General features: G+C 35.8%; 1 protein-coding gene across 9 annotated transcripts in view; it reads left to right on the top strand.

Moving 5' to 3' along the window:
- The window catches only part of LOC123015158 (caskin-1), a 109,398-nt gene that overhangs the window by 69,727 nt on the left and 13,642 nt on the right, over nt 1-26,029 (top strand). Inside the window, exons 1-2 of one of the 9 annotated variants that reach the window (XM_044414685.1) lie at nt 14,889-14,999; nt 18,930-19,300. The exons of 5 other annotated variants lie outside the window; for them this stretch is intronic. In XM_044414685.1, coding sequence (XP_044270620.1) covers nt 18,958-19,300 — 343 coding nt within the window. In that variant the 5' untranslated portion in view covers nt 14,889-14,999; nt 18,930-18,957. Of the gene's footprint in view, nt 1-14,888; nt 18,060-18,608; nt 19,301-26,029 lie in introns of those variants that run through there. 3 more of the 9 variants (XM_044414682.1, XM_044414684.1, XM_044414683.1) reach the window with 3 other exon arrangements.

Here is a 26,029-nt window from a genome sequence, read left to right as displayed (position 1 = left end):
TCAGCGCTGTGAAAACGGTTTCTTSCTGCACCCAAAACGGCTTGAAATTATAATAATAGATTAGTGATCCTTTCCTGCCGTATGAAACTGTTGCAGGAAGTCCGCATCYAAAATAGCCTCTCTGCTATAAATAATAATTAGTTGGAGAATATTTTCCAGAAATAATACATTTACGCCCCTTAAAATCCAACAAAAAATCAAAAATGTTTGTTTRACTTGCTGAGTGTTTATCCAGCCACAAATTAGGTACAGCAACCTAAGTAGTTTATTAATCTTCGGTAAACACAGTGAGGATATTTTCTTTGGATTAAATTATTAGAAACCTAAATGTGTCTTTTAAAAATTTAACATCTTTTAATACACAGTAAAATTACCAAAACTGGGAAACAGGTTTGTCGTTTTTTTGGACGGGGGACGTTTTTGGTGCCGGAAAATGGTTAATGAATAATTTCTTTGTAGAGCAAGCTCCAGAGCCCCAGAATGAAATTAAAATCCGTCCCAAAATTAATTTAGGGTTGACATTCGCGGCATGAATAAAATAAAAGCAAATGTTTGGTTATGAAGCAAGTCGACATTGACTGCGTTCCAGCAGCTCGTGAACTTGAGCACACCACACACAATTGTCTTTTTTCCCTCTCACAGTTCGTTATTACCGTATTTTGTCACGTATCTCTGTTATAAATTAATTTAATGGTAGCTTTTTGTCGTTGTAAAATATTGACCTTTCTCGTCGTACGCATCGGTATCCGCGTAATTCGCTCGCAAGGTCGAAAGCTCGGAGCTTTGTCAAACACGCGTGCTAAAATTTAAATAATTAAAACAAAGTTGGGGAGAGGCAGTGACGCCTTCGACGCGAGCCAGAAATTAGAACAAAATTTAACTTCGCAACTCCAGYGTAAGGCGATTATGTAAATGATGGCCTCTTTCATTCAATTCTTAATTAAACGGAGACGCTCYAAATCTATCTTTTCGGGGGAATTTAACAATTATCGGGAGTGCAGCGGTGCAGTGGTAGGAGGAAATACGCACGGGGGCAATCGCTGAACCAAATGAAAAAGGCACGATCGCCATTGTCTTATCCTTCTGTTTGTATTCCAGTCACTTCCATGATCTCATCTAATAGTGTATTTCAACAAGACCTTGCGGATTCAATTACATTTGAATTGCTTACCTGGAAGAAGCTCGACTGACTCTTTGGAGGAATTAAAAAAGACTCGGAGGTTGTGAGATTCACAGAAAGAGTCTCAACAGATTGCTTCATTTTGTTTGTTTAGAATTCTGTTTATGGATCGTAAAAATCTCGTTAAGGAGATATAAAAATACTCAAATTAGAAATTGCAGCCACCCGCACAAAATGACTATATTTTGATACAATACAAAATTATTGTTTTAGCTAAAATAATAATTATCCAGCATAATGATGTTTATTTATTGACAAAAACTAAAGTTTAGTCATTTCATAATTCATGAAGCAGATGTTTATTTATGTAAGTTTTATGTAAATATGTTAATTTAATCGTTAACTAATAATTAACACTTTTAGTTGTATAAATATTTTAATTGAAACCGTCTTAATGGATTCTGTGAGAGAACACTACCTTTTTATTTTGCTCTGCTTATTTATTTTACTGCCTTTGTATTCTGTAATCTTGTTACAAACATTTCTAATTTTTGCTTTATCGTGTTTGTTTAACTTATTTTAAAAAGTTTATCAGATTCATTGTCTGCTGAGTTATGCAAATGGGGCAAGATCTGAGAAAAATGGGGGGATTCAACTTTTCTAACTGCATATAAAATGGATTTTAAGCCTGGTATTTCGTATACATAGATATGAAAACATCTTCTTTTTATTATTTCAGGGCTTGAAATTTCACGTCAATCAGTGTTTTTATTACATTTTCTGAACAACAAATCGTTGAATCGAGTACATCRCATTTTATAATGTGTTTCTTGTTGCTTTATCCGACTTTTTCTTGCCGTAATTTACCCGAGGAAACTAATTTTTAACTCGCTCTGAATTTTGAAACATATTATTAGAACGAGGCTTGGCTTTTAAAAAAACGATTGAAGTCAGGTTTTGTTTTATCCAACAATTGATGTTTTGACCCTTTTGTGGTCGTCTTTTGTAAGCATTGTCAGCAAAAAGTTTTTGTGTGCTAAAATGAGACTCTCATATCTGTCAGTAAAACGATTGACCAGATCTTTTTTCATCCATTATTTTACGTGACATAAATTGTATCACATGAAAAACGGTTCAAAGTGGCTTTATTGAAGAATGACACAATAAAAATATTAAAAAAGTTTGTGTTATTCGGGTATAAACTTCCCCGATACAGACGGAATTATCGAACGAGTGTTTTCAGCATTGTAATGTAGCATTGGTGTGACTAATTCTTTCAGGAATTTATTGTAAACATTCTTATCACATTTCAAACTATGTACAAAGTTCAATACATGAATTACTCTGGCAATGTGTTTACTATTTACTATATCGTTTTTTTGCATACGGAACAGGCGGAAAAGTWAATATTGTGATTGTACTTTTCGTGTATATTTGGTTGCCTAATACAACCTCATTAAGATCACTATCATGCTTTTATTTATATTACACCAACGCTGGTGCTGGAATTTAACTAAAACCATTACCACCTTTTATCAGATTGTAAAAAATAATTATTTATTTTTGGTTGACGTGTACTTTTTGTAAAGCTTGTAACTGAAGAATCCACCCTTTGTGGTTCATCGTGTTATTAATCTTGAAAAAATCCGTTTAATAAGAAAGTTTTTAATTTACGGTCGGACACAGCAACTAATCAAAAAGTCGTTTTCCCCGCGTTCTCACAATAACTTTGCAATTTAGTGCGAACTCGATTACGGGATACTCTTAACATCATTTAAAAAGTTGTCGCGTAAAAAGTTAGTCAGCTGTAGGCAATATCTCACTCTCACGACGTGAAATAAACGACTATCCTGTGCACTAGTCTTTTGCAACTTGCTGAGGGTTAGATATTTGAAACATCTCTTGCACTCATGAGAAGTTTAAATAAACAGGAGCTGCGGAAAACCTCCGCACCTGTTGCTCCCGAATTCACTTAATTGCCGCGATTTTCTTAACGGTCAAATGGATTTTTTTAATTCAAATCGCGTTTGGTTTAAAACGGCCGTGATTGCGGCCCTCTCGGCCTGAATTTTGAAAGACGACGTGACCAACGGCTAAGAGCGAGCTAAACTTCCCTGCTTGTACCATTAACCCTGAATAGATTGAGTGGACTTTTTATGGCCGTCACGTTCGACATATGGTCTCTTGTAATTTCCACCACGTGCTAACTCTGCTCACAGACAGCTGGAATTGATCTGTTGGTAATAGAGATACGCAAAGGGCGGAGAGCTTACCGTTATCGACAGGCTAAATTAAATTTTTTATTTTATTTATTGGCGCTATACTTCATTTACCAGACGTGATATTTATTTCATAAAGGAGGGTGTCGCTGCGTCTCTGAGATTTCCCCCGATCAATAAAACACACTCACTCAACGAAATTTATTTTTGCGTATTGTATAACTGGTTGCCTAACAAATAATTTTCTTCAGTACTATTTGTATGGTCAATTTTAGTGGCAATTTAATTTAACACACTTTGACAGGTTTATTGGAGCGTGTGGACACAATTTGGAAAGTGCAGTAGAATTTTATAGCATCTGCATTCAGCTAATAACTTCCAATTGTTATTTATTGTTCTCCCGAATGTGTTAATGTCGAGGAGGTACGGTGACCCCGACAGTTTGATGTTATTAGGCGCGCCTATCGGAAATTGCCAATTAGTCCATCATACGTATGCTATCGTAACGCCTCGACTCGACTTTTACGAGTTTAGCATAGATTACACCCTCACAAGATGATTGATTTTTTGCCATCAACGAGATTCAGACTTCTGAAATCAAATGAAATGAGTTGAAAATTTATTCAGTTTGATGAGGGTCTGAAACCGGCCACTGAAATATTAATTTGCCGGAAATGTCCCATTTCGTGTTAAGATGGGCCGAGTCCGGTCAACTTTGAGGAACAATGTTTGAAATGCAACGCAGCACCCGTTTCTGTAATTTGATAGACGTTAATGTCTGTCTAGGACGTTTCTAATTAAATCGGACATATTTTGTAAAAACGTGATCTTGTAATAAAAACGTTATTCGACACTCGGGTCTAATGGAATAGTCGTTTTGTAACAAGTTTTTTACGAGTCCTATCAGCTTTATGATTGTGTTTTATGAGAGGTGCACTCCAAAGGGTGTCTGCGACAAACGTTTATGACTCGTCTCCTGAAACAGCGATTCCTGCTGAGGACGATGCAACGTCTGATTTTAATGTCCCACTCGAAACTTTGACGAGAGAAAAGTCCACAGTCATTTTTTGATAGTTAATAAAATTAAAACGGCATACACATTAATTAGATACGATAGAGTTCATTTATGTGTCGTTTGGTGATATGGTCAAACACGTATGTACACTTAGTACATTTTCGTGTAGCCTGCATTAGCCTTATCGCAACCAAACATAATTCACTTTTGAGTTTATAACCTGAAATTAAACAATAAACAAGTTGTAATGAGAAATAAACCACTTCCGTTTTTTAAAAATCTTGTCGACACTCGAAAGGCGACCAACAATCACTAATTTGGGTTTAAATTGTGGGTGTATTTGAAATTTGCATTGTTTATTTTATTGTAGTACGGCTACTATATCATAAACACAGTGGTGAACAACCTAAATGGCAGATTTATCTCTATCTAGAGTTCCAATCCGGCCATAATGACTTGTGTAGAGCAAGTGTATGGGCGGTTAGTTTAGTTATGCAGTCTGGGTCCAGTTTGCATTGCACCTACACGACGAAAAACGGTTTAAAATTCATTGGAGTCTGTGTAAATGATCGTTACTTATCGACTTAAAAGTCTTACGGCAGCCGCAAAGTCAATGCAAATATTTAAAATGATACTTCACAGAACCTTTCACGTGAAGGAGTGATAAATCCTCGACATATCGCGGCAAATCGCATAGGTTGGACACCACAATCACGCAATTAAAGCCAATCAATTAACAGTCAATTAATTAATTTTGTGCCAACCAAGAAAAGAACCTACACTCAAAGACAAATCTTATTTCTGTGTGATAAATCCAAAATCAAGATGAAACCGTTGTACACCTTTAAATCTGAGCACCTATTTATTTGATACACTCGAGAAAACTCCTCAAAGGAGTAAGTAAACACATCACATTCTTCAACATCAAACAGTTTTAGAGACGCCTTGAAAACAAATGATCTACTTTTTCTAAAGACCCGATTTCAGGAACAAACGAACACTCCAATTCGGTCCCTTCTGTGCTCGAAAAATGTTTCAGGAGGTGTTAGCTCTCGCTTGTCAAGATTGATAGTTTTTTGATTAAATTTCTGAACTATCCTGACTAATTAATGTAGAGCCCTGTCACGAAGCCGTTTGACGAAGGCCACTTCAGGGGCTCTCCTAATTGACACTAATTAAAGGCTAAATTGAAATTATGGGACGCTGCTGAATGAAAGTTTGATAAATTCATGTTGGCTCATTTTTCGTGATAATACAAAATTGTACTTACCACCCACTTTGCCTAAATGGCACTAATTATCGCAACAATATGTAAATTTTGATATGTAAAGAGAGATAAATGAAATGTATTAAATAGTCTGGAATTACAGATGTTTTCTTCTATTTTTCCCCATAAACTGGCTTATTTTACAGTTAGGACGATAACTGTGGGTGGACAAAGAACTAAATTGCAGCAAACACGCAAAACGTTGTATTGCTCTTTTCGCCTGCTACTTTGCGTTTTTCCTGTGCAAAGACAGGATGTTCCTAATTTCCATTAGAAAAGATTTTGCTAAAATCGATAAAAACTGCATAAGAAGTGAGTTGAGAAAATGGATTTCATCAAAAATGAGAGTTTACACCTACTTGTTATCTCGAAGAGATGTTTTAAATGGCTCATTGTTTACAACAACCGTGGTATTAATTTTCACAAATTTGGTTACCTTGACGCTTCACTTTCACTGTTATGACCAATTTTAAGGTGGATTTACATTTATTTTTATTAAGGTCGCACTAAGTGACTAATGGTTTTCATTTATAAACGTTAGAAGAGACAATTAACAATGATGCAATTCGTGACACTGAAATTAAAATGATGTCATTTCTACGATGACTGCTTTTAGAAAGAAATTATGAATTCGTTTTGAGCAAAATTCCTCTTTATTCGATTTTATTCGTGTTTATTTATGCAAGAGAATAAATAAATGAAGAAAATCTTGCATTGACGTCCGATATAGGGCTCTGTCCGCTATAAAACGCAAAGGGTTGTGAATCCTTGATTTTAAACTGCCGACAGAAAACTTCCAACATTCTTTATTACATAGAAAGTGCTATTTTTATTGATTTCTTTCTTAGCATTTTATTTAGATATATGTATGAGCTAATGAGCATTGTAATCGCTGTCCAAATTATCTCCATGTTGAAGATTTTTTTAATCCTAGATAATCTTATTTTGCAACTATGAATAACTATAAGCTGTTGGGATGGTAATAAAAATTAGTCCGCTAAAGTAAATCACAAGGGTGTCATTTTCATTCATTTTTATTCTTGACATTGATCGATCGTTGTAAAATTAGATTCAAACGGAACGAATGTTTCCACTATGTTAGTAAATTAGTTTTTCGAAATGACAAATTATTCAATTTTTTCCAATCAAAGTTTTGTTCTTACAAGCTGGATAAAACCGTCATTTCTTTATTTGGCTAGTGAGTCGGTTGTCGCAATTAATTTTCTTAATGGGTTCTGAGCGTTTGAAAGTTTTTTTGTGAGCCATGTCACTGATGATTTCTTTGTTTCAGGTAAGGGACAACTCTTTTTCTCTCGGAAACAACACCGAAAATTATGTTTACAATAGTGAAGAGATCTGTAAGTAAATCGATCCAATCTACATTTTGACATAAAAAATGGTCGCTCATCGGGGAATGTATTATGTTTTATGAGTTGCCATCAGCGCGCCCTTTTTGACACTGTTTTCATTGCGACATATCGTGTTTATCTTGGCACCTTTTTCACACATCCGACGCTTTGTTATTCAAAGGGGCCGTTTTATCGATTAAGTATTTTCTAAACAAACACTTGAAATATACTGTTCAGTACATAGAATGTGTTAGTTTTTTATAGCTTTTTTGACGTTTAGTAGCACCCAGCCGAGGGTAAACAGAATATCTTCCGTGTTACTGCCTTATCCAGATTTATGACTTCTTGGTTATAGGTTTTCCGTGACGGGTTTTCTGAAAGATTCCTCCGCAATTACACAAATAATATTTTAGAAACTTATCAACAATTAAGTCGGGAAGATAATTGTGTTTTTAATAAAGGCAATAAATTTTCAGTGTTGCTACATGGACTCTGGTTTTATGTCGCGTTAAAATGTAATTACTCGCTCGTGCAATTAAAGTTTTGTTTCAACGTTATTTTCCCAAATTGAAGGTTACAAATTCCGTTTAATTGTGATGGACATTCCACATTCCTCTAACTTCATACGCAAACATTGTCGTGTTTATTGAAGCTTCTAGATAAATGTTTGGTTTGATAATAGTATGAAGACATTTCCAGTAGTTGATGGACTGGACATACAAGTGTGTCATATAGGCGCCTATTGAGAAATTTATTTGCCTAGTTCTTGACCCAGACACGTCAAGCAGACTGTCTATAATCAACGAAAGCTTTCTTCCGACAAAAAAATTCACAAAACGACTCTTGACATGACCTCATGCTTCTTAAAGGCGGATTTCCATATTTTATCGAGTTTTAATCATGTCTAGATGCAATAAATGTCTCATATACGGTTGATAATCCCATTCACAACCACACTAATTAAATTAATTAGACATTTTGAACTTCCTTGAAAACAATACTGACCTAAATATTTCCTGATTGTAATATACTGCAAGCCATTCGCTGGTGGCGGAAATTTGAAATACTCACACCTGATTGGATGCTAGTTTGTACAGCTTCGCTAGCAAGCAAATATCGCTCCTATAACTATACCTCTACTTCGTAAATAAGATATAGGTATTAAAAAAATTATGGACCAGTTAAATTTTTTAATTTTTTGTTCGATATACGTGTTCTAATCACCTCAGCCGTGTGATATTAGTTATTTTTCTGCCATTGGTCAGTCGGCCGTATTAATCTCGATAAATCGCTAAATTTCCTCATTACCATAATGGTACAGGTTTAAATAACCTGTAATGAAATTGTACTTGTTGGTTGGCTCGAGCGAAAAAATTACAAACTCGATCATAAATATTTATTGATAATATTCAACAGATTAATCAGTTGACAGTTTTGATGGGGCGTAATTTATATCCGGTGTCGCATTAATATTAAAGTAATAATTACCCCGCTAGCCGGATTATTACCCTGAGTGGGTTGTGTTTAACCGCACCCTTTCTTGCATTAAGTCCGCTTCATATTCCATGGTCTTCGTAAGGAAAAACCAACAACTGGTGAATTTCAATTGATGGGATGCTGCACTCAGTCTAATTTGATTTACTTGGTTTTAACGAATTTATTTTAAAACCGCGAAAAGGGGGCCAAAGAAAACATGTTTCAATCAGAAACTGTGATTAATTATCACTGCAGGATCGTAGAGGACACTAACTTTGTTCATAAATCAGGATTATTCGATTATTGTATGGCTTAATGAAAATCTACCGGTCTTAAGGCAAATTTAATGGCAGACAATTTTCTCTGCATAAATAAATAAATTTACCTTTCAATTACATTTTAATCTTTGTCCCTGTTTAAATTTAACTTTTATAAAATTTGTATCAGGAGATTAAATCTCTGCCGTTGCAAGCTAGTGTTTTGAAATGGTCTTTTAATTAGTTCTAATAAATAGTAAGTTACAAAACCAGCATGTGGTTGCAGGTAGCTCTATAAATTCTTCGCGTTTCGTTGTATAAAGTTTGTTTCGACAGCTGGCAGGGTCAAGGAGCAAACTTCTTGCCATTTGTGGTGTGAAGCAAATACAACTCCGTGAACACGGAGGCCAAGCTAACAAAAATCTTTACCTGTCGTCACACCTAAAGATGCGAAAAGTTTGTATGTAGCTAATTTTCTCGAACGAGGGTGTAAAAATAATTCAGTAAAAAACAATCGGATTCAATTTGTCTCTGGCAGTTGAATTAGAAATTCAAATAGAATCCGAGTTCAAAGCGAGCCGATTTAGCTAAACTAATAAGATGTTGATAAAAATAGCTTCCGGTCGGCGTGTTTTACCTTCCGGTTCACGTTCGTTCGGAATGAAATATTCCGGCGAGTATGAAATATTCATCAGAAGGCTAGTGCATGATTTAACGTCAACCAATCTCATAATGCTCGCTCCTTAGCAAGCCAAGCCCGTGGTGTGGCGGCTGCTATTAGAAGAACCCACCCCAGATATGCCCATCTGATCATTTCGAGGCTTGCATAATGATGCGTTTTATATTCAAAACGCGTCGGCGAGGTGCAAAGATACCTAACTGTTTTACCTGAAAAAGTCCAGACATGCCGGATTACCGGATTTTTCCGGAATTGGACGCGCTATTGAAATGTCGGACGGCTTGACGGTCGGCCCAAATCGCGAATAAAACTGCAATACAAGGGTCGACGTGTCGCAACAGGGTGGAATCCTATTGAAAAAACTCAAATGTTTTCCTGGTTTATCCATCCAGAATAGCATATTCTTGTTTATCAACAAGGAAAATTTTTGCTGTCACCTCCGGGAAGCTCCTTTTGAAAGAAGTTGAAAAAGGTTCATAAATAAAGAAGGATGTGAGACTTCCCCACTCCATATTTATCTCGGACACTTTGCCATAAAACACCCATAACGGAAATTCAGAATGTATAACATCTTCCAATTCGCATGATCGATCGGGAATCCCACCGAAAAATCTCATTTCCGTAAAAATATCGCCATCGTTTCAATTTCTTACAGTCTATGAGTCATTGTGAATTGAAACGATCCTCTACCAGTGCTTAGATGTTGTGCTAGGTCCATTCGTCTTGACTTTTTCAACATCCTACTCCAGTCTAGACCCATTTAATACGTCGCGGGAGTTTAAACATTTATCATAAATTTTACGACTCGAAAATGATTCAAAACTCTAAGATAAATGTTTGGTAATGTGATTGCTCTGACTTTCCCAAAAGCCAACAAAGTTCGAGTTGTTTGGAACTTCGACGCTGATAATGAAATAAACGCGTCGAAAAACACGATATTTGATTTTAATGGCTACATCAAATCTTAGCAACTTTTTTGTTTCGAATACTCGTACTCGTCTTTGAACGTTCTGACAATACTGTTACGAAATTTGGACTGAATTCGAGCCTCCCACACCCCATCATTCTAATAACAACGATGTAATCGAGTTTAGCTAACTTCTTCATTAAAAATAATTGTCTCAAGCACCTACGCACCGGTCGCTTTGAAAGAAATAGGAGCGTCATTAGCGTCGCTTTATTTTCACAAAACATTAAAATTACACTGGAATTTTCGTAGTCGTTTTCTCAACATATTGATTAAAGCTAATTAACCTTTTAATTAAACGGTCAACAGATGCGCGAGTGTCATTTAGAGCTTCAGCTCTTACCAGCAGGAACTATCGATTTCAGGTGTGGGTTATCGCGGAATAAATTCTCTCTAAAGCTTGACGAGTGGTTAATATAAAAACAAAGAAGTTGTAGTGTTGCGGATAAAATACACTAATTAGCAATGAATTGCTGTCATCTGTGGGTTAATACGTAGTATTCATGTGGGAGGAGATGAAATCTACACTTTTTCGAAATTTTCTTTTCCAAATAAAGTTGTCGAGAAATAAGTATGACATTGAATTGTTGACGCTGATGTTTCTTTATTTACTTGGTTTGATTTAGATAAATTCAAAGGGCAACGACCTTATACAAAAGTTTTAAGTGAATTAGCTTTTTTAATTGCATCTGGTTAACATATTTTGGTAATGGTTGAGAGCATTGTGATTTTTTACAAATGAAAAATAGCAAACACATGAAAAATACAAGAGGCAATATCTTAGCTTTACAAATTAATTTCAGTCAATTAATTTTTTGAGTTGTAAAAGGCAATTTTCGGGGCCAGCACCAATTATCCTGAAAGCTCCGTCAATCTAATTTCAAGATTCAAATTATTTAATTGGCTGCGAGTTCACCGTTCAGGTTTATAAAGAACTAAAAGGATCAGTTAATTTTTTTGACTTTATGGGGTTAACTCTAATTAGCGAAAGTCAGAGAGTTCTCCTTTAACTAAAATCAAAGCATAATTTCAATTTGCCTTGAAAAAATCTGTTTTTACTTTTAAAGACAGATTATAATTAAGCGGAATTGAATCTCAGTCTCATCTCGTACAATATTCTAAGCGCGTTATTTCAGGAACTTCGTAATTTAAATTAACATCTTCAAGCTTTTGGTTATGATATCATTAGCACGTATTATGGTTCAGTGATGAATTATACCTACCTATACAAGTACTTGTAAGTAAAATTCTTTCTAATTTTGAAAATGAAAATTGAGTTACAAGCGTCAATCCACTGTCAGTTAAATCCTTTTAAAACAATTGCTCCAATCGAGGGCTTGTAAGCTAAAATACCATCGGACAGATACAAATCTGACGTATGTGGGACTTAATTGCCCACAGCCATTGAAGTAGTTTCGGTATGTACCAAATGAGGAGCTCGTTAGTCTTGTCGACACCGACCATCATGAACCGAGTCGGCCTTAGACAAAACAATTTTGTTTAGAACGATGTTACCATCAAACCGGGTTGTAGCAGCTTAGATCAGCCGTCAATTCAACGAGGGATTTGTGTAAAAGCTGAAAAATTAGTTGCTCTCGCTTCCTCTGGGATAATTTTAATTAATACGGGCGCGTCACTCTAAATAATTTAATTGTTGATCTAAATTTAACAAATTTTGATGCCTCAAGGGATATCGGCAGCAAATTCATGTAACAACTTGTAGTCACGCTAAACTAATGCCCATGAACGGATTACATCTGATTACAAGCAAGCAGAACATGATAATTCCCATTTGATGCAAAGCTAACATTCGTCACGATCAATTAAAGGCTTTGTGCAGCAACCGGATTAAGCCAAATTCTTGCGCTCCTAAGAAAAAAAGCCATGTTTTTACCCCAATTTAAATTTCTCCGATCGCTGGTGAGCCTTTGAACCACTTCGGATCAAGCAAAATGTAAGGAATTTTGTCTCTCGCAGACCTCGGAAGGTGTTGCATTATTTATATGCGCCATGTTTTAGATTTTTCTGCTCGCTAATAATCACAAGACATCAGACTTTTGTCTTGCTTTCATGAGTAATATTAAAACAATTTATCTTCACAATATCATGATGAAAAATCACGTGCGTTAGAAAGCATTAGACATGTACAAATTCAATAACAGAAAATATACATATTAATAGCCGGCGTGCGTCGACCCCGCTTTTACATTTTCAAGAACAAAAATAGGCAGAGTCATTAGTGTAAATTACATCACAGGTAATTTACTAAACTCTCCTTCTAATTCGTGATGTGTTCTTGTTTACATTTTTTGATAACGTCGTTTGTGCGCCCTATGTGGTAACATCGCGTGTTTGCCTTTTTCCAGTGGTACCACATAGCACGTGGCGGCTTTATGGGATTGGTGGGTCAGACAGGGGCGTCGCGTCGCAAGGGTGCATAATAAGAGCTGCTTTACTCGAAATTCGGAGACGTTGCAAAACGACAGCTGACGTCGTAATCGTATATGACTCGGTCTTGTCACCGGATTTGGGGCATTATGATATATGGATACTTATGTGTACTTAAGCTATAAATTTTGCACAGGGAGTACAGTCTACTGGGCTTCCGGTATAATGGCCTAGTGGTAAGGTATTCTCACAGAAAAGGTCATCGAATTTGTGTTTAAAAATTGTGGTCATAGCCCTGAGACGGTTAAATTTAATTTATGGCAAACATTTCAGAAATTGTGAATAGAAACATAACTTACCTGAAGGAAATCGTATTAATGAAGAATATTCCATTTTAGGATTACAAGCGAGCAGTAAAGTTAAGCTCCTTTAAGTAGTTATTACCGTTTCAAATAACAGAACTGCTAATTTTTAATTCGAACCATTTATAATGTTTACATGTTTATTAAGGATGGTTTTAGTCTTAGGTTACGCTCAATTAAGCAAAACTAACATTGAGCAAAGGAATTTAGGATAATCCACAAATGAAGGAGTTCACCAAGATCAAACGTAACTTATTCTTTTGATATTTTTATTGTATTTAAGAACTTTCTATTTCAGTGTCACTGTGTTTTTTCGCGGCATTTTATGGAATACTTTAGCCACCACTGGCAATAGACTGCTGTTTATAAGTTAAAAATTTTTGCAGTTCAACGTATTTCACCGAAACTAGCAATTTAAGCTATTTTCTAGCAATTTGGGTACCTCATAACGGTCATTTACATAATATACATATAATAATAATTAATTCAATTTTAAAAGCGCTCAATAGAAAAAATAGCATTAAAAACGTGTGTTCGAACCTCTCATTATGATACTTATGCATTTATAACACAATGAGAGTGTTTGTAACACTTGTTTTTTAATATACTTTTGTGTCATAACTCACTAACTGAATCAGTTTATAATTATACGTTGCTAAATCACAATTTTTATAGCAGTTTCTGTTTTAAAGAATATAGAAATATAAATTCCTTGCTAGTAGTACATACAATTTCGTCCATCCAATTTCTGTGAATTCACAAAAATTCACTGTAGTCTGTGCTTTATTGTCATGATAACTGACATTCAAATACGTATTGTCAAATTTAATCAAATTCGAGCATGCCAGCAGTAAGTGCGTTTAATAAAATAAAAATTATCTCTCTGGTACAAGAAGGTATGCCTCAAAGACGTGCCTCTATACTTTTGGGCATACCCAAGAACTACCATTTTAAAGGACAAAGGTAAAAAGTAGCAAGAAGCATCGAGCATTCTGACAACATGACAAACGTTAATCAAAATTCAAAAATAAGCTTAAAAAAACCTAAAGAATAATTTACACTTTTAATCTGTCAGGGAAATTGGGTGGACGAAATTCACTGTCCATCACTGTACCAAAAAAATTACGTCATTAATCAAAAACCAATGAAGTCATGAATGTTGGCATTATGTCAAATGTAGCATTTACAAAAATAAAAACAACCTGTTTGAGGATTTTTTGGAAACTGACTCAAAACAAAGGTATGAATTTTGTGCGCTACTTAAGGTTATCCTGTATAATGTATTGTATAATTGTATTTCTTAATAAAGGCAACTACATCAGCTATACAAATCCTTCACGTTGTTAAAAAAATAACTTGGGATTGCATCCTCTGCATCTCAGAAACTAAACGAGCTTTAGTTAAAGTTCGAGTACAATTTCTTTTAAAGTCAAGGTCGGGCTAAACTCCTACTGTTTGACTATTCCAAAGCCGTCTAAGATGTGGTTTAAACGCCACCATCAAAGGGCCTTTTTGTGGTCAGCTCTCCCGCTGTTGGTTCCAAAACAGTGAAACTCGCAACAATGCTGAAATTTAAGTGAAAGTGTGGTTGCCAAAATGCATTCAACGATCCGCGTATGAGTCAACTTTCATAATCGTCGGCACCCTTCGGGCAAAAAGCCTCAGTTTTYATTGCGGGGGTATTTAGCACGAAAAACCAGTCCTGTATCGTCTTCCCCGGATTGATTGAGGACCGCTGTGGAGGGCGCGCCCACCTCGGCGTCCTCAGTCGCGTTATACCGCCCGACCAGGATGACCCATTGTCCCATACAAAGGCCGCGATGACCAATCATGATGCACCGACGGTCGCCAACTCCGAGAAGCTCCTCGCTGGCTTAGTGCAGTGCGGTGCTGTGTCGAGGTGGGTTAGTGTGGTGTAATTTTTCAGCGGTTATCGATTCCCTGAAAAATGACGGCGAATTTCGCTTTCGCGAGATAATTCCGCTTGAAGCTTTACACGTAATAATTATTTATTTTCTCGATATTATCGCCTAATGCCGGTAATTTGTTTTAATGTCCCTAATAAATCAACTGTAATTAATAATCGAACTGTGGAATTTTGCGCGGTAGGCGACATTTTTACGTCAAGACGAGGAAATTGTATTATACAATCACATTAAGGGGTACTTTTTCTTGAATTAATTAGTGTCAGCTCTGACAGGCCTCTCTCTAATGGACGCGCTTAAGACCGCTTTTTCCACTCGACGCTTCGTATTTTATTTGGTTTTCATAATGCACTCCGGTCAATATTTGAACACATTTTATTTTCAACGCTCGGGACCTAACTTTACGGATTAAATACACAGCGTACCTAACAATGTAAATAAGTGCACTTTGATAACGATGCTCTCGTTTCTTGGAATTCTATCTAAACTACAACTAGAATCCTTATCATCACAAAACGAAAACAAAATCGATTGTTATTATTTACATAGTTCATGTGATTGACTTTCTTACCTTATCCTGTCCTATCAGATTTATCTACAATATTTAAATTATTAAAAGCTTCCTGCTGCTTAATGTAAGATTTTATCACAGATATTGTGCTACCTTAACACTTTTAATACATCGACCGTAAAAGCGTTGATATGCTGTTAACTTGACTCAACATGAGACGTTTTAATGAAGACATTACATAACCAGAATTAAGCTCCTCCTCAAAATTAAACTTATTTCGTACATTCAATTCCTTGCGCATAAAAATGATATGCTAATTGTTAACAATTGGCCTTAACCATAAATAACAATAAAACAATTTTAAACTCTTTTGAAAACAGTTTAGTCCACACTCTACAACAAAAATTAATGTTCATGTAAAGACACAAAATACACAAATTTTATCATTTTCTTGAAAAAGGGGTATTTTTGCAGAGCATAGAAATTATATTTTATTCTCTCACAAGAATAGCTTCCTTTTGTATCTTTATCAAAGTCTGAGTCACTTTTCGTCCGCGAGACGTACCGGAGAGCCTCCCTTTCTAATCCTGCGATAAAAATGTCAATATTATGATAAATTGTCCAACGAGCACATCCATCAAATTCCTTTTTCTGTATCGCTGTCTCTAATTAAAATTTGAATTCGACGATGGTTTCGATTAAAACAAGCCATTTCTCGTTGTCGTCCTGCAATCGACATTCTTTTTCCCAAAGCCATCCTGCTTTTTAATTGAATTCATTGCGTTGGTTTTTTGAAGCCGGTTATTATTCGATTTGGTCGGTGGATGTGCAAATATTTGTTCGTCCTGAATCGTATAGTTTTTTTACCAATCTTCCGTTACGAAACATAGCTCGAAACTTTATAGAGACAACTGTAAATACAGATCGGAAAAAGTTTAATTAAATTGCAATGCGTTTTTTTGTAATTAGAATTGTTCGAGTTAATTGACAAGCTGTGGCGCGTTTTGGAAAAAAAGCGACAGATTTGTGATTCAGATGAAAATGTAGGCAGTGGTGAGGTCAGGATTTCCCCGAAAATTAAATAGTACGGGAAAATCTAGCGTGATGCAGAAGGAATTTGAGGTGTGGCCGAACGAAATAAATTTTTGATGAGCTTTGAAAGAAAGTAAAGATTAGACTTACAAATATTTATTTATCAATCAAACTTTTCCTTTCCTTATAGCCGAGTTTGTAGCTGATAAAAATAGAAAAATCGGATAGCAACTTGTAATAAAAATTTTGTCAGAGGGCAAAATTATTAATTAATAATTTTAAAGAAAGCAGTTCAACTAATAAATTACAATTTGTTCATACCGTATAATTATATTCTAGCTTTGGAATATTTTTTTATTATTTCAATTAATTAATGGCAATCAACGAAACTATAATTTACCTGAATACAATTTAGAGTTTCTTGGAAATTATAATTTTTGGATAATTAATTATTATTGTGTGTGTAAAGAATTGTTAATTGGTATTAATTGTTTGTTTTAGAGGGGGGAATAATTGAATGAACTGCAGATGTTTTGCTTGTAAAATAACTTTTTTGAACGTATTTTTAGTACTACTTTTTGACAAAGAAAATATCTGATTTTATTTATGATTTGGTATCACAGTTCTGCCAAAAATATTTTAATTAGAAGCTTCTATAATGTAATTAGCTAACTCAAATGAGCACAAACGAGTTTCTTAATTAATCCTAATTTAATTAAAATTAAGCATCCGTGACTTCTCTCGGGTGTAAACTGTGAGTTGCTTATCTTTATTTTTTTATTCTTTTATTTCTGTTTGTAATAAAAAGAATAATAAAATGTCATATCGCATCTGTTGTTCTTTCACAATACCCCCAAACGCCCATAATACTCCACTTCTATTCACAGCACACAAAGCCCCTTTTGTATCTCAATTTCCATAATTCCCTAAAATTTAAACACTCTCAACACATTCACACGTGTAGTGTCGCGACCCGGAATAAATTCGCGCAGTCTAGCGGCGCCGTAAAGCCCCTATCACCGCCAATTACCACCTCAATCTTCAATCATCGTCTCTAAATATGCAAAGCATCGTTATCAAAGATTTGTGGGCATGCGAACTCGTCGCCTTCAAGAAAAAGCAAACAGGTGGGCGAATTCCTTCGTTTTGTTGGTTGCAATTCACGTGGGATTCGGGATACCACTCATATCTCAGCACAAGCAACATTTGCAGCAGTCGTTCGTCGCACATATGATCGGACAATTCGCGATTAGACGCCGCTTTCGCGAGTTTCACGCTTTGTTTTTCCGCAAAACGGACTAGAAACACGGAAAAAGCTCCGGGAGCTTTTTGCCCGAATCCGGGGAGTTCGGGATAGGTGGTCTTCGTGTTTGAGTCATTGGCTGCTTAACTACATCACAAGTTTCAGGGACATCGAGGTTTCTGATTTACACGGTTCGCGATTTTAATTTAATTGCAACGGTGAGAGTTTGTCACTTATTCAATCGCTCAGGTAATTAATTCTTAATGAAGACACTTGAAGGCTTATAGGGGCATAAATTCTCCCGAATTTTACGATCTGGAGGGTTGTTTCGGTGTTACGGGTTATTTATGGTTGTTCCTGGTGGTTTTCAGCAATTTGATCCCAACTTGGTGCAAATTTGATATCGGGTGACCTCACGAGGATTTTGTTAGTTTTCGATAAAATATTTTTTAAGATCATTTATCTTTGGTTGGAAATAACAGGTTTCATGAGTGTGGTCTGTGGTATTATGACGATCAAACACCTCCAGTAATTAGCCTAGTCTATGTTAAAAACACACGCAAGACATTTAACAGTTGCATGATCACGGTTTCAGCTTCTATTAATTCTTCAGCCTCCTGAAAATCGCTTTTTAATGGGAGATGCTGTGACCTATCTTTTCCTGGTTTAGTTTTTTTCTTTAAATCACATTAAATGACCGGTCATTATTTCATGGAATGAAATCTAGTGTTTTTATCTTGATTTTTTTTTTGAAAAGTACTGCAATTTTAGTTTAAAAATATTTTTGTCATATTTTAGTTGTTTTGTGGTGAGGATTGGTGTCGTTCCCTGCCCATTTGGGAAACAATAGGTCCATTAGAGGCCGCGTGTGTGGAATAGCCATTAGTGTCCGCCCTGTGTAAAGTTTTAAGACCACACAAGTGCTTAAATTCCCTCAACGATATACGAAATGTGCGTCTCAGTTTCCACAAAATTGTAAATCACAGAAACACATGTCCATGTCTTCTATTCTGGGATTGTCTTGTAATTAGTTATATTTCGTATGTTGGCGGCAGCTGTTCTAATTGCCCTAATCTCTGCGAGTGGAAATAGAGGGATTTTTTCGATGAATCATTTCAGAGTGCAAGTGACAATGCAATAGTTCGAAATGGCAACGATCTGTTTCCGACCTCCACCTTTACCCCCGAACAAGAAATCGCAATTGAACATCAATCGTTATCGGAAACAAAGTTTGCTTTCGTCGACGTATCTGAGTTTCCGCGATCCGGCCGAAGACGAGGTCATACAAGACGAAATCGAACTCACGAACTTTAAGTGTAAAAAAAAGTGCAAAAAAGTGGCGCATACGAACTCGCTGAGTCGGGCCAAAGATGCGAAATGTGCCATGGTGAGGAGCCACTCCGATGGGAACCTCAACAAGGAGATAGCGCCCATGACCATCAATAGGTACATCAAGGTTTTGAGTGGCAGCTGGAAGAATTTGCTCAATTGTAAGTTTGAAACCACTTTTGTTCCAAGTAAATAAATGTCTCACGGAGACAAAGTTCGAGGAATCTTCTCAGTAAACACAGATTAATGTGCTATAAAATTCCGATTAAAAACTTGAATTGACCTTAACGACAATGACGAGATAAATCGCGAGAGAATGCCCGCATAAGAAGCTTCATAAAGTATTAAAATGGCTTAGAAAGCAATGCTGAGGAAAACAAATGCGCTCAGAAAAGTTAAAATACAGGTGACGTGGGTGACTTGCATCATTTACTCATAAATTAAAAACTTTATTTCATTGCATCAACTAATTCAATAATGTCTTTATTTTTTATGTATAACTAGTACATAGGGCATTACTAAGTTAATTAAAAAAGCTATTAAAGGCGTTTTTGTTTGACTTAAACTGGGTATATTATCCTTGTTGATCTCAAGAAAAACAAACGAACGTGTGGTGTCATATAAAAACACATTACATTTATGACATAACGGCACCATATGTCAATCAGAAGCTTTCATTTTTTATTTCCACGAAATAAGCAAACATGTTTCTGTCCACTATTTGACTTTCTTATTAATAGCTTTACACCTTTGGGGTGATAAAATAATCTCAGAGATGATACCTTGTGATTTATTAAAGTCAATAATTTAACGATTACCTGCTGTTTGGGCTTTGATACCATAATAAACCATATCTTTGGTGCACAAGATATTGCTGACAATAACCCGATTTAGATTTATGAGACTGCACCCTCATCATTATATTTCATGTTATAAGCGACTTAAAAAACGAAATATATTCACTTAGATATCTCTATACGAAAATTCTGATATAACAATGGAAACGTTTCGTCATACACATAACAATCATCGAGGAATTCAACCGATTATGACATTTACATGTGCACACTAGGATTTTTGGTATGTCAGATGGAATGACCACGTTCTTATCAAATCAATCTGGCGCCGCTTTGTCTTGACAGCTCCGTATTACCAAAGCAAGCTTTTATATCAGAGATTTTTGAAAAATTAACTTCAAAATTAAGCTTTCGCCTCTTATTCATTAAGAGGTGGGAAGTGTTAGGACATCTGCGGTTCTAAGAAAATGCGTTAGTGTGGGTACTGGCAATAAATTTAGCAAATTATTTCGTTTGTGATCGAGCAACTTTGACTTTATCGCAGGAATTTTAAATAACAGGTGGTGTATGGATATCGTGTGCTTGACGACGATATAATTTCCCTAATTTCGTGCGTAAATCATAAAACGGACATGCACGATTTAAAAAAGCTCCGTAAATCGTTTTCGGCAAAAATTGGCCGAATTTGGTGGAGCAGTGGCGTGCAGACACGCAACTAAGCTCTCGGGAGGGGGTCTTAAACTCTTAGCGAACATTTTGCGTTTACCAAATGTACCGATATAACCGGCTTGTCTGGGTGCTTGTAGCCGCATTAAGGGCCGTATTTCACTAACTTTGTAGCCTGTTTAGGAACTATTTCATGGATATTCTACCATACGTCGGCGCTATTGTTTTCGGGAGTCTGCAATGCAGATACATTACGAACCGAATGTGAAATTCTGTGCGGATAAATTATAGGTGGTTTGCTTTATAATAATGCGATGCACAAATCACTTTGTTGTGACATTTCGTGTCCCGTGATCGAATCTAAGCTTCGGAGACGAAATCCATATCCAAGTCGAGATCTCTGAATCTGGAAATAACGGCTTGCGTTTTGCAATTTTATATTGCGACAACATAATCTTTGTTTTCAAAAAAAAAGATACATACCTATTGCGAAAAAAGTAACTCCAAAGTGTTGTTAATAAAAAATTAAATACATGACCTATTTTCTATTCATTTTCTAAAACGTACGAGTTGAACAAAAGTATAACACCAAGAGCTTTTTGCTTAAAATATTTACTTTTTGAAAAACCTATTCAATGAATGGTAAAGTATTATAGAGTGTGATCGTTTTTGAGAAAGTGGAATTTTTGTTCTGTTTTTGAGTTCTGAAAATTTATCTTTTATTTTCTTAATTAAGAACCTGCTTTGGCTTTGACTTAAAAATTGCAACTCTCTAAATAAAATCCAATTTTTGTGGAAAGAAATTACGTAATATTTACATTTTTATAAAAAAAATGCAAAATTTCTAAATTTTAAATCAAAATTCTATTTTGAAAAAAGATCAAATTTTTTAGGATTCTATTCTTCATCAGTTTTTTTTTTTTGAAAACTATAATAGTCAATGAATGAACTATGGAGTTTAGCAATAAAAAGAGAAAATAAGAAACTAAATTATTTAATTAAAGTACATATTTTTATATAAAATATAATTCAATAAAACAATATAATAGTGAAAACTCTAAAATTTTAAATTCTTGGTACTTAGGTAAAATTTCTATTTACAACCATCGTGATGCTTTACAAAATTTGATAATGTGTTTTGATTTATAAATCTGTTGATTTTTGTGTACTTCTCCAGTATTTAAATACCTAATGTTACGATTAATATTAAAAGAGGGAACTTTATTGTATATTGCTTAGTAGAAGACAAGTTTGAATAAACTAAATTAAGAGCAACGTTTTCTAATGTAGCATCAAAGTTATTTTCTATTTGGAACTTACTAAATTAATTTGCAGTTGAATGCACCTTGCGTGATTCATTAGAGTTTTTATCATTGGATGACAGTGAAAATGAGAAAATGTTCATTTCAGAATTTGTAATAAGATCCAACGTTTGAAATATTTAGCAATAGCCCTAATGCCCTGAAGTCGTCTAAATAAGACAGCTCTGCACGCGTTAACGTCTAACTCAATTTATTCATCATCCAATTATCCGCCTTGTCCCATTTAATTCGGGTGTCTTTAACTTACGAGAGGCAGAAAATCGACTCATTCAGGTGTAAATTAGGGCCCAATCTTGTTTGTGAACACTAACAGCGTATCATCGCCAAATTGAAACCTAGCAGAAACATTTATGCGTCTATCTTCCCCCCGTCATCAGAAAATGGCGCGAGAATTCGCTCATTTGGGCCCCAATACCAGGTCATCAGTTTGATGTGTTGAAATTAATTAACCAGTCCGCGATAATTACCGTATTTTTTGCAAATCATGCTTCCTGATTCGATCGATGGAACGGGTCTGTTTCCCACGAAATTTATCGGGATTATGCATAAGCCATGACACGATTCAATGAGCAGTATCATCGAGAATTAATGTCGTTTTAATTAGCATCGTTTCTAATGATAGCGAAACATGAAAAGAACAATCTTCCATTAAAACGACATCAATTTCAACTATCTCAACACTTGCGAGAATGCAGCTACTTCATTACACGACATACTAGAACAACTTAATCGGGCATTCTCGAGGAGATATCTTCTAGTCAATTTTTCAAGAGGTATCAACGGAAATTCCAAAGGATTGTACGTGTAGAACCGGGACCGGTTGTTTCAGGGTTAGAACACATTCAAAATCGAAATCTGTTTAGCTTCTCGATTTGTTTATTATTGTGCTTAACAAAAAGTTGTATCTTATTACGTCATCTAAAGGCTTTGAATCGTCCTCAGTTGGTAAAGTGGCGCGAAGCGAGTAAAAGCTCAAAAGCTCGTGCGGAATGAAGTGATATTGAACTCTAACGGTCCGGTGCTTTTGATGATTAAAGTGCTCGAAGGTAACTAACTCATTTTCACAGATTATTTTATATTACCGCTGTTGGAAAGAGCAAATAAGGCAAAGATTCGTGATGGGCGCTCACGACCAAGTTTGTTACTATTCCGAGTAATTATAACGAAATTACGAAAAGACTGACAGTTTAACACGATGGCGTTAGAAGTTTAAACTTAATTGGAATAAAAACAGTAAACCTCGTCCGCAGACACTCAAAAGTAATTATCTCGTTGGCTTTTATTTCTTTATGTATTATACAATTTGCTCTCAACATAAATACATGGTAATTTAAATTAATTATGGGCAAAGAGAACACGCCGGTCTCGAAGGAATAATTCCACAAAAGGTGGACTCGCAAACTAAAACTACATAAACATAATTGCACGCGGCTAAATGAATATGTATGCGGGGGTCGTGTACAATTTGAATTGTAATTTGCGTGTTAAACCCCTCGAATATATCCGACTTCGATTCGAATAAACCGAATTTAATAATCCAGTTAGGGGGATAGTTCTAACTTCTTGATTAGGAATGCAGGTTATTGGCAGAACTTTATTAATGCAATACGTGCCCCCCTTTGACTCGGCTCAAAAAGCTATAAAAGAACAGTTTTCAATTTGTCAAGGTGTTAACGAGAAAAGGTGCTTTATTTCCACGCTCATTATCCTAGTCAAGTTTTTTCACTTTTAACGAAACATTAACTAGATTTGTAGAACGAGGTTGTTTAAGGTAATTGATCTTGGAATTAGTTTTATGAGTCTGGGACTTGGACAAATTCGGGCCAGGTGTCGATATTTTGAAATTATTTCTTGTTCACTTAAATCGTGACTTTGCCGAGTTTCTTTAAATGTGAGTGTGAAACTTGGAAATTGTTTTTTTTTCATAATTTACATTAATTTTGAATTAATCACAGCGAGACTTGCTTGGAGAATTGTTCTGTGGGGACAAACGAATTTTTGCAAAGTCGTTGGGAAAAGCAAAGGTCAAGAGCAAAGTGCTGCCACGACGGAGTAACATCTCATGTAAATACAGCTCGACAAATGTTTTAATTGCTCTTTTCATAATTCCGTTGAATTTTGCCTTCTGGTGAAAACATGATGTCCCCATGCCATTTCGCCTGGCAAATCGCCCCACAGGAATAAAGTGAACTTTAACACGCTACCAGATGTCCGTCGCCATATGTGTGCCATGACATTAATCAAAGTTTTAACATCTCGTCCATTTAACGTCGACTTTTTTCATCGGATGTTTCAAAACTGTGCTTGAATTTATCATGACATCCGATTTTTCAGCAATGTGGGTCACGAATGGCCACTCTTTGTACAGTTCTGATGAAGTGACGCAACTAGAACTTTATTCATCAAACACTTGTTGAGTTGTTGAAAACTTGGAAAGTAAACAATCGATAACAAGAAGTTACATGATGTTTTTGTACCTTTGGGAGCCTCTAAACCGCTGATATTAATATTGCAGCTTTCGATTCCGTGATTGATGTGGAGATTTCGGGCTGGTGATCCATCAAAGAAGTTGTTTGTACACAAGCCCTCCTAGCAATTACAAAACAATAACAAGGACTTATAAATATTGAATGGTATGATAATGGAGATTCTTTTTTCGGTGAGGAATGTTACAGTGGGAAGAACACACCGTTGTTTCCTTATCTATAACATTATTATTCGATATGGACAGAGTTATCACAATGTTGAAACAGGTAGTGGACAGGTTGACATTTCATATTCCGCCTACAGAAATTGGACAATAAGTCGATTTCAGTATCGCGTAAATTCTCTGAAATCGCTCCATATATGCCCACATCTGTCAATATAAAAACTCCACATCCTTTTTTGTATCTCCGTGTTTATGTTATGGCGCCTGTTTATTTTTTCAAGGGGCGCCCACATTTTATAGCCAATGTGAACGATTTTGACGAAACAGGTGCTCTTGAAACATTTCACTAGTCTGAATAAACTTTAATTATTTCCATGAAATTAACGCCACAACTTGGATTTGCACAGATAACACGAACACCCCGAATTCATCATGGCTAAGCCACTAACAAGGAAGTTTGATTGAAGCACCGCAAAGCCCCAATTTGCACAGACCAAATTGGCTCAAGGGGAGTTCCACTAAACTTTTTCTTCTCTCAAATGCAATTCTCACCTGGATTTAGAAGAAATCGCTCTTAATAAATTATAGCAGGGGTGACGTGTTTGTTATTTCCCTCTTATTGTTTACCAATGCTCTCCCTCATCAATAATAATAACCTTACAAGTTCGGTAATGTGTTATACATTGTGCTGTTGTGCACCCCCATCAATATTCAATTACAATGGCAGTTCTGAGACAGTGTGGGTTATTAAATGCGTAAACCTCTAACAAGCGGGCTGTAGGAACCACAGGCGATTCATCATCTTCGTGGACAACAATGGCATGTTTAGTGATAAAGCTGCGAAAACAAGTGGGAGGGATGGAGTCTCGCAGCACGATTTTCAGGATTGTTCATCGCTAATGAGTGAGGTGCGCCCTCAAAAAAACAAAATCCATAACTCAAACGATAAAATCGCATATGGTCTGCCATTTTCGCAGTGGATGTTCCGCAAGTGTTAAAAGTTCACGTCTCAACGCAAAACAGTGAAAGAAAAAAAAAACTATTTATAATACCTGCGCTCAAGGACCCAAGTAGGTGAAATAAGGCTCGGTTAGCCCACCATCCACCTTAAACAAGCCTTATAAATTTATTGCACTTGGAATTGTTACTGCGGAAGAATAACTTGAAAAATTAACTCAATTTGGACATTTGGACCGAACCTACGCTCCGCGTAAATGGGTTATGGAAATTGACCGCGTTTGCCTCATTAAAGACAAAGGTTTTTCAATGTCCGAAAAATTTATTTTGGCAATTTATTGCAAAAGGGACGCTAACAAGGACTAATCTGATTTGCGGAGGAGTGATACAAATGTCAATGTTACTTGTTCTTTTACGACAGCTTGAATGAAATCGTTGCGTAACTTGGGAATTGGTTAACAGCATGTGGTGCCACAAGTTGGCACATTTGGAGACATT

This window comes from Tribolium madens, unplaced genomic scaffold (genome assembly GCF_015345945.1).
Source record: "Tribolium madens isolate multiple individuals breed KSU strain unplaced genomic scaffold, Tmad_KSU_1.1 Scaffold_97;HRSCAF=244;Tcas5.2_LG3a, whole genome shotgun sequence".
Classification (NCBI taxonomy): Eukaryota; Metazoa; Arthropoda; class Insecta; order Coleoptera; family Tenebrionidae; genus Tribolium; species Tribolium madens.
Note: the sequence above shows the minus strand (reverse complement) of the source record. Positions and strands in the feature narration are given on the sequence as shown.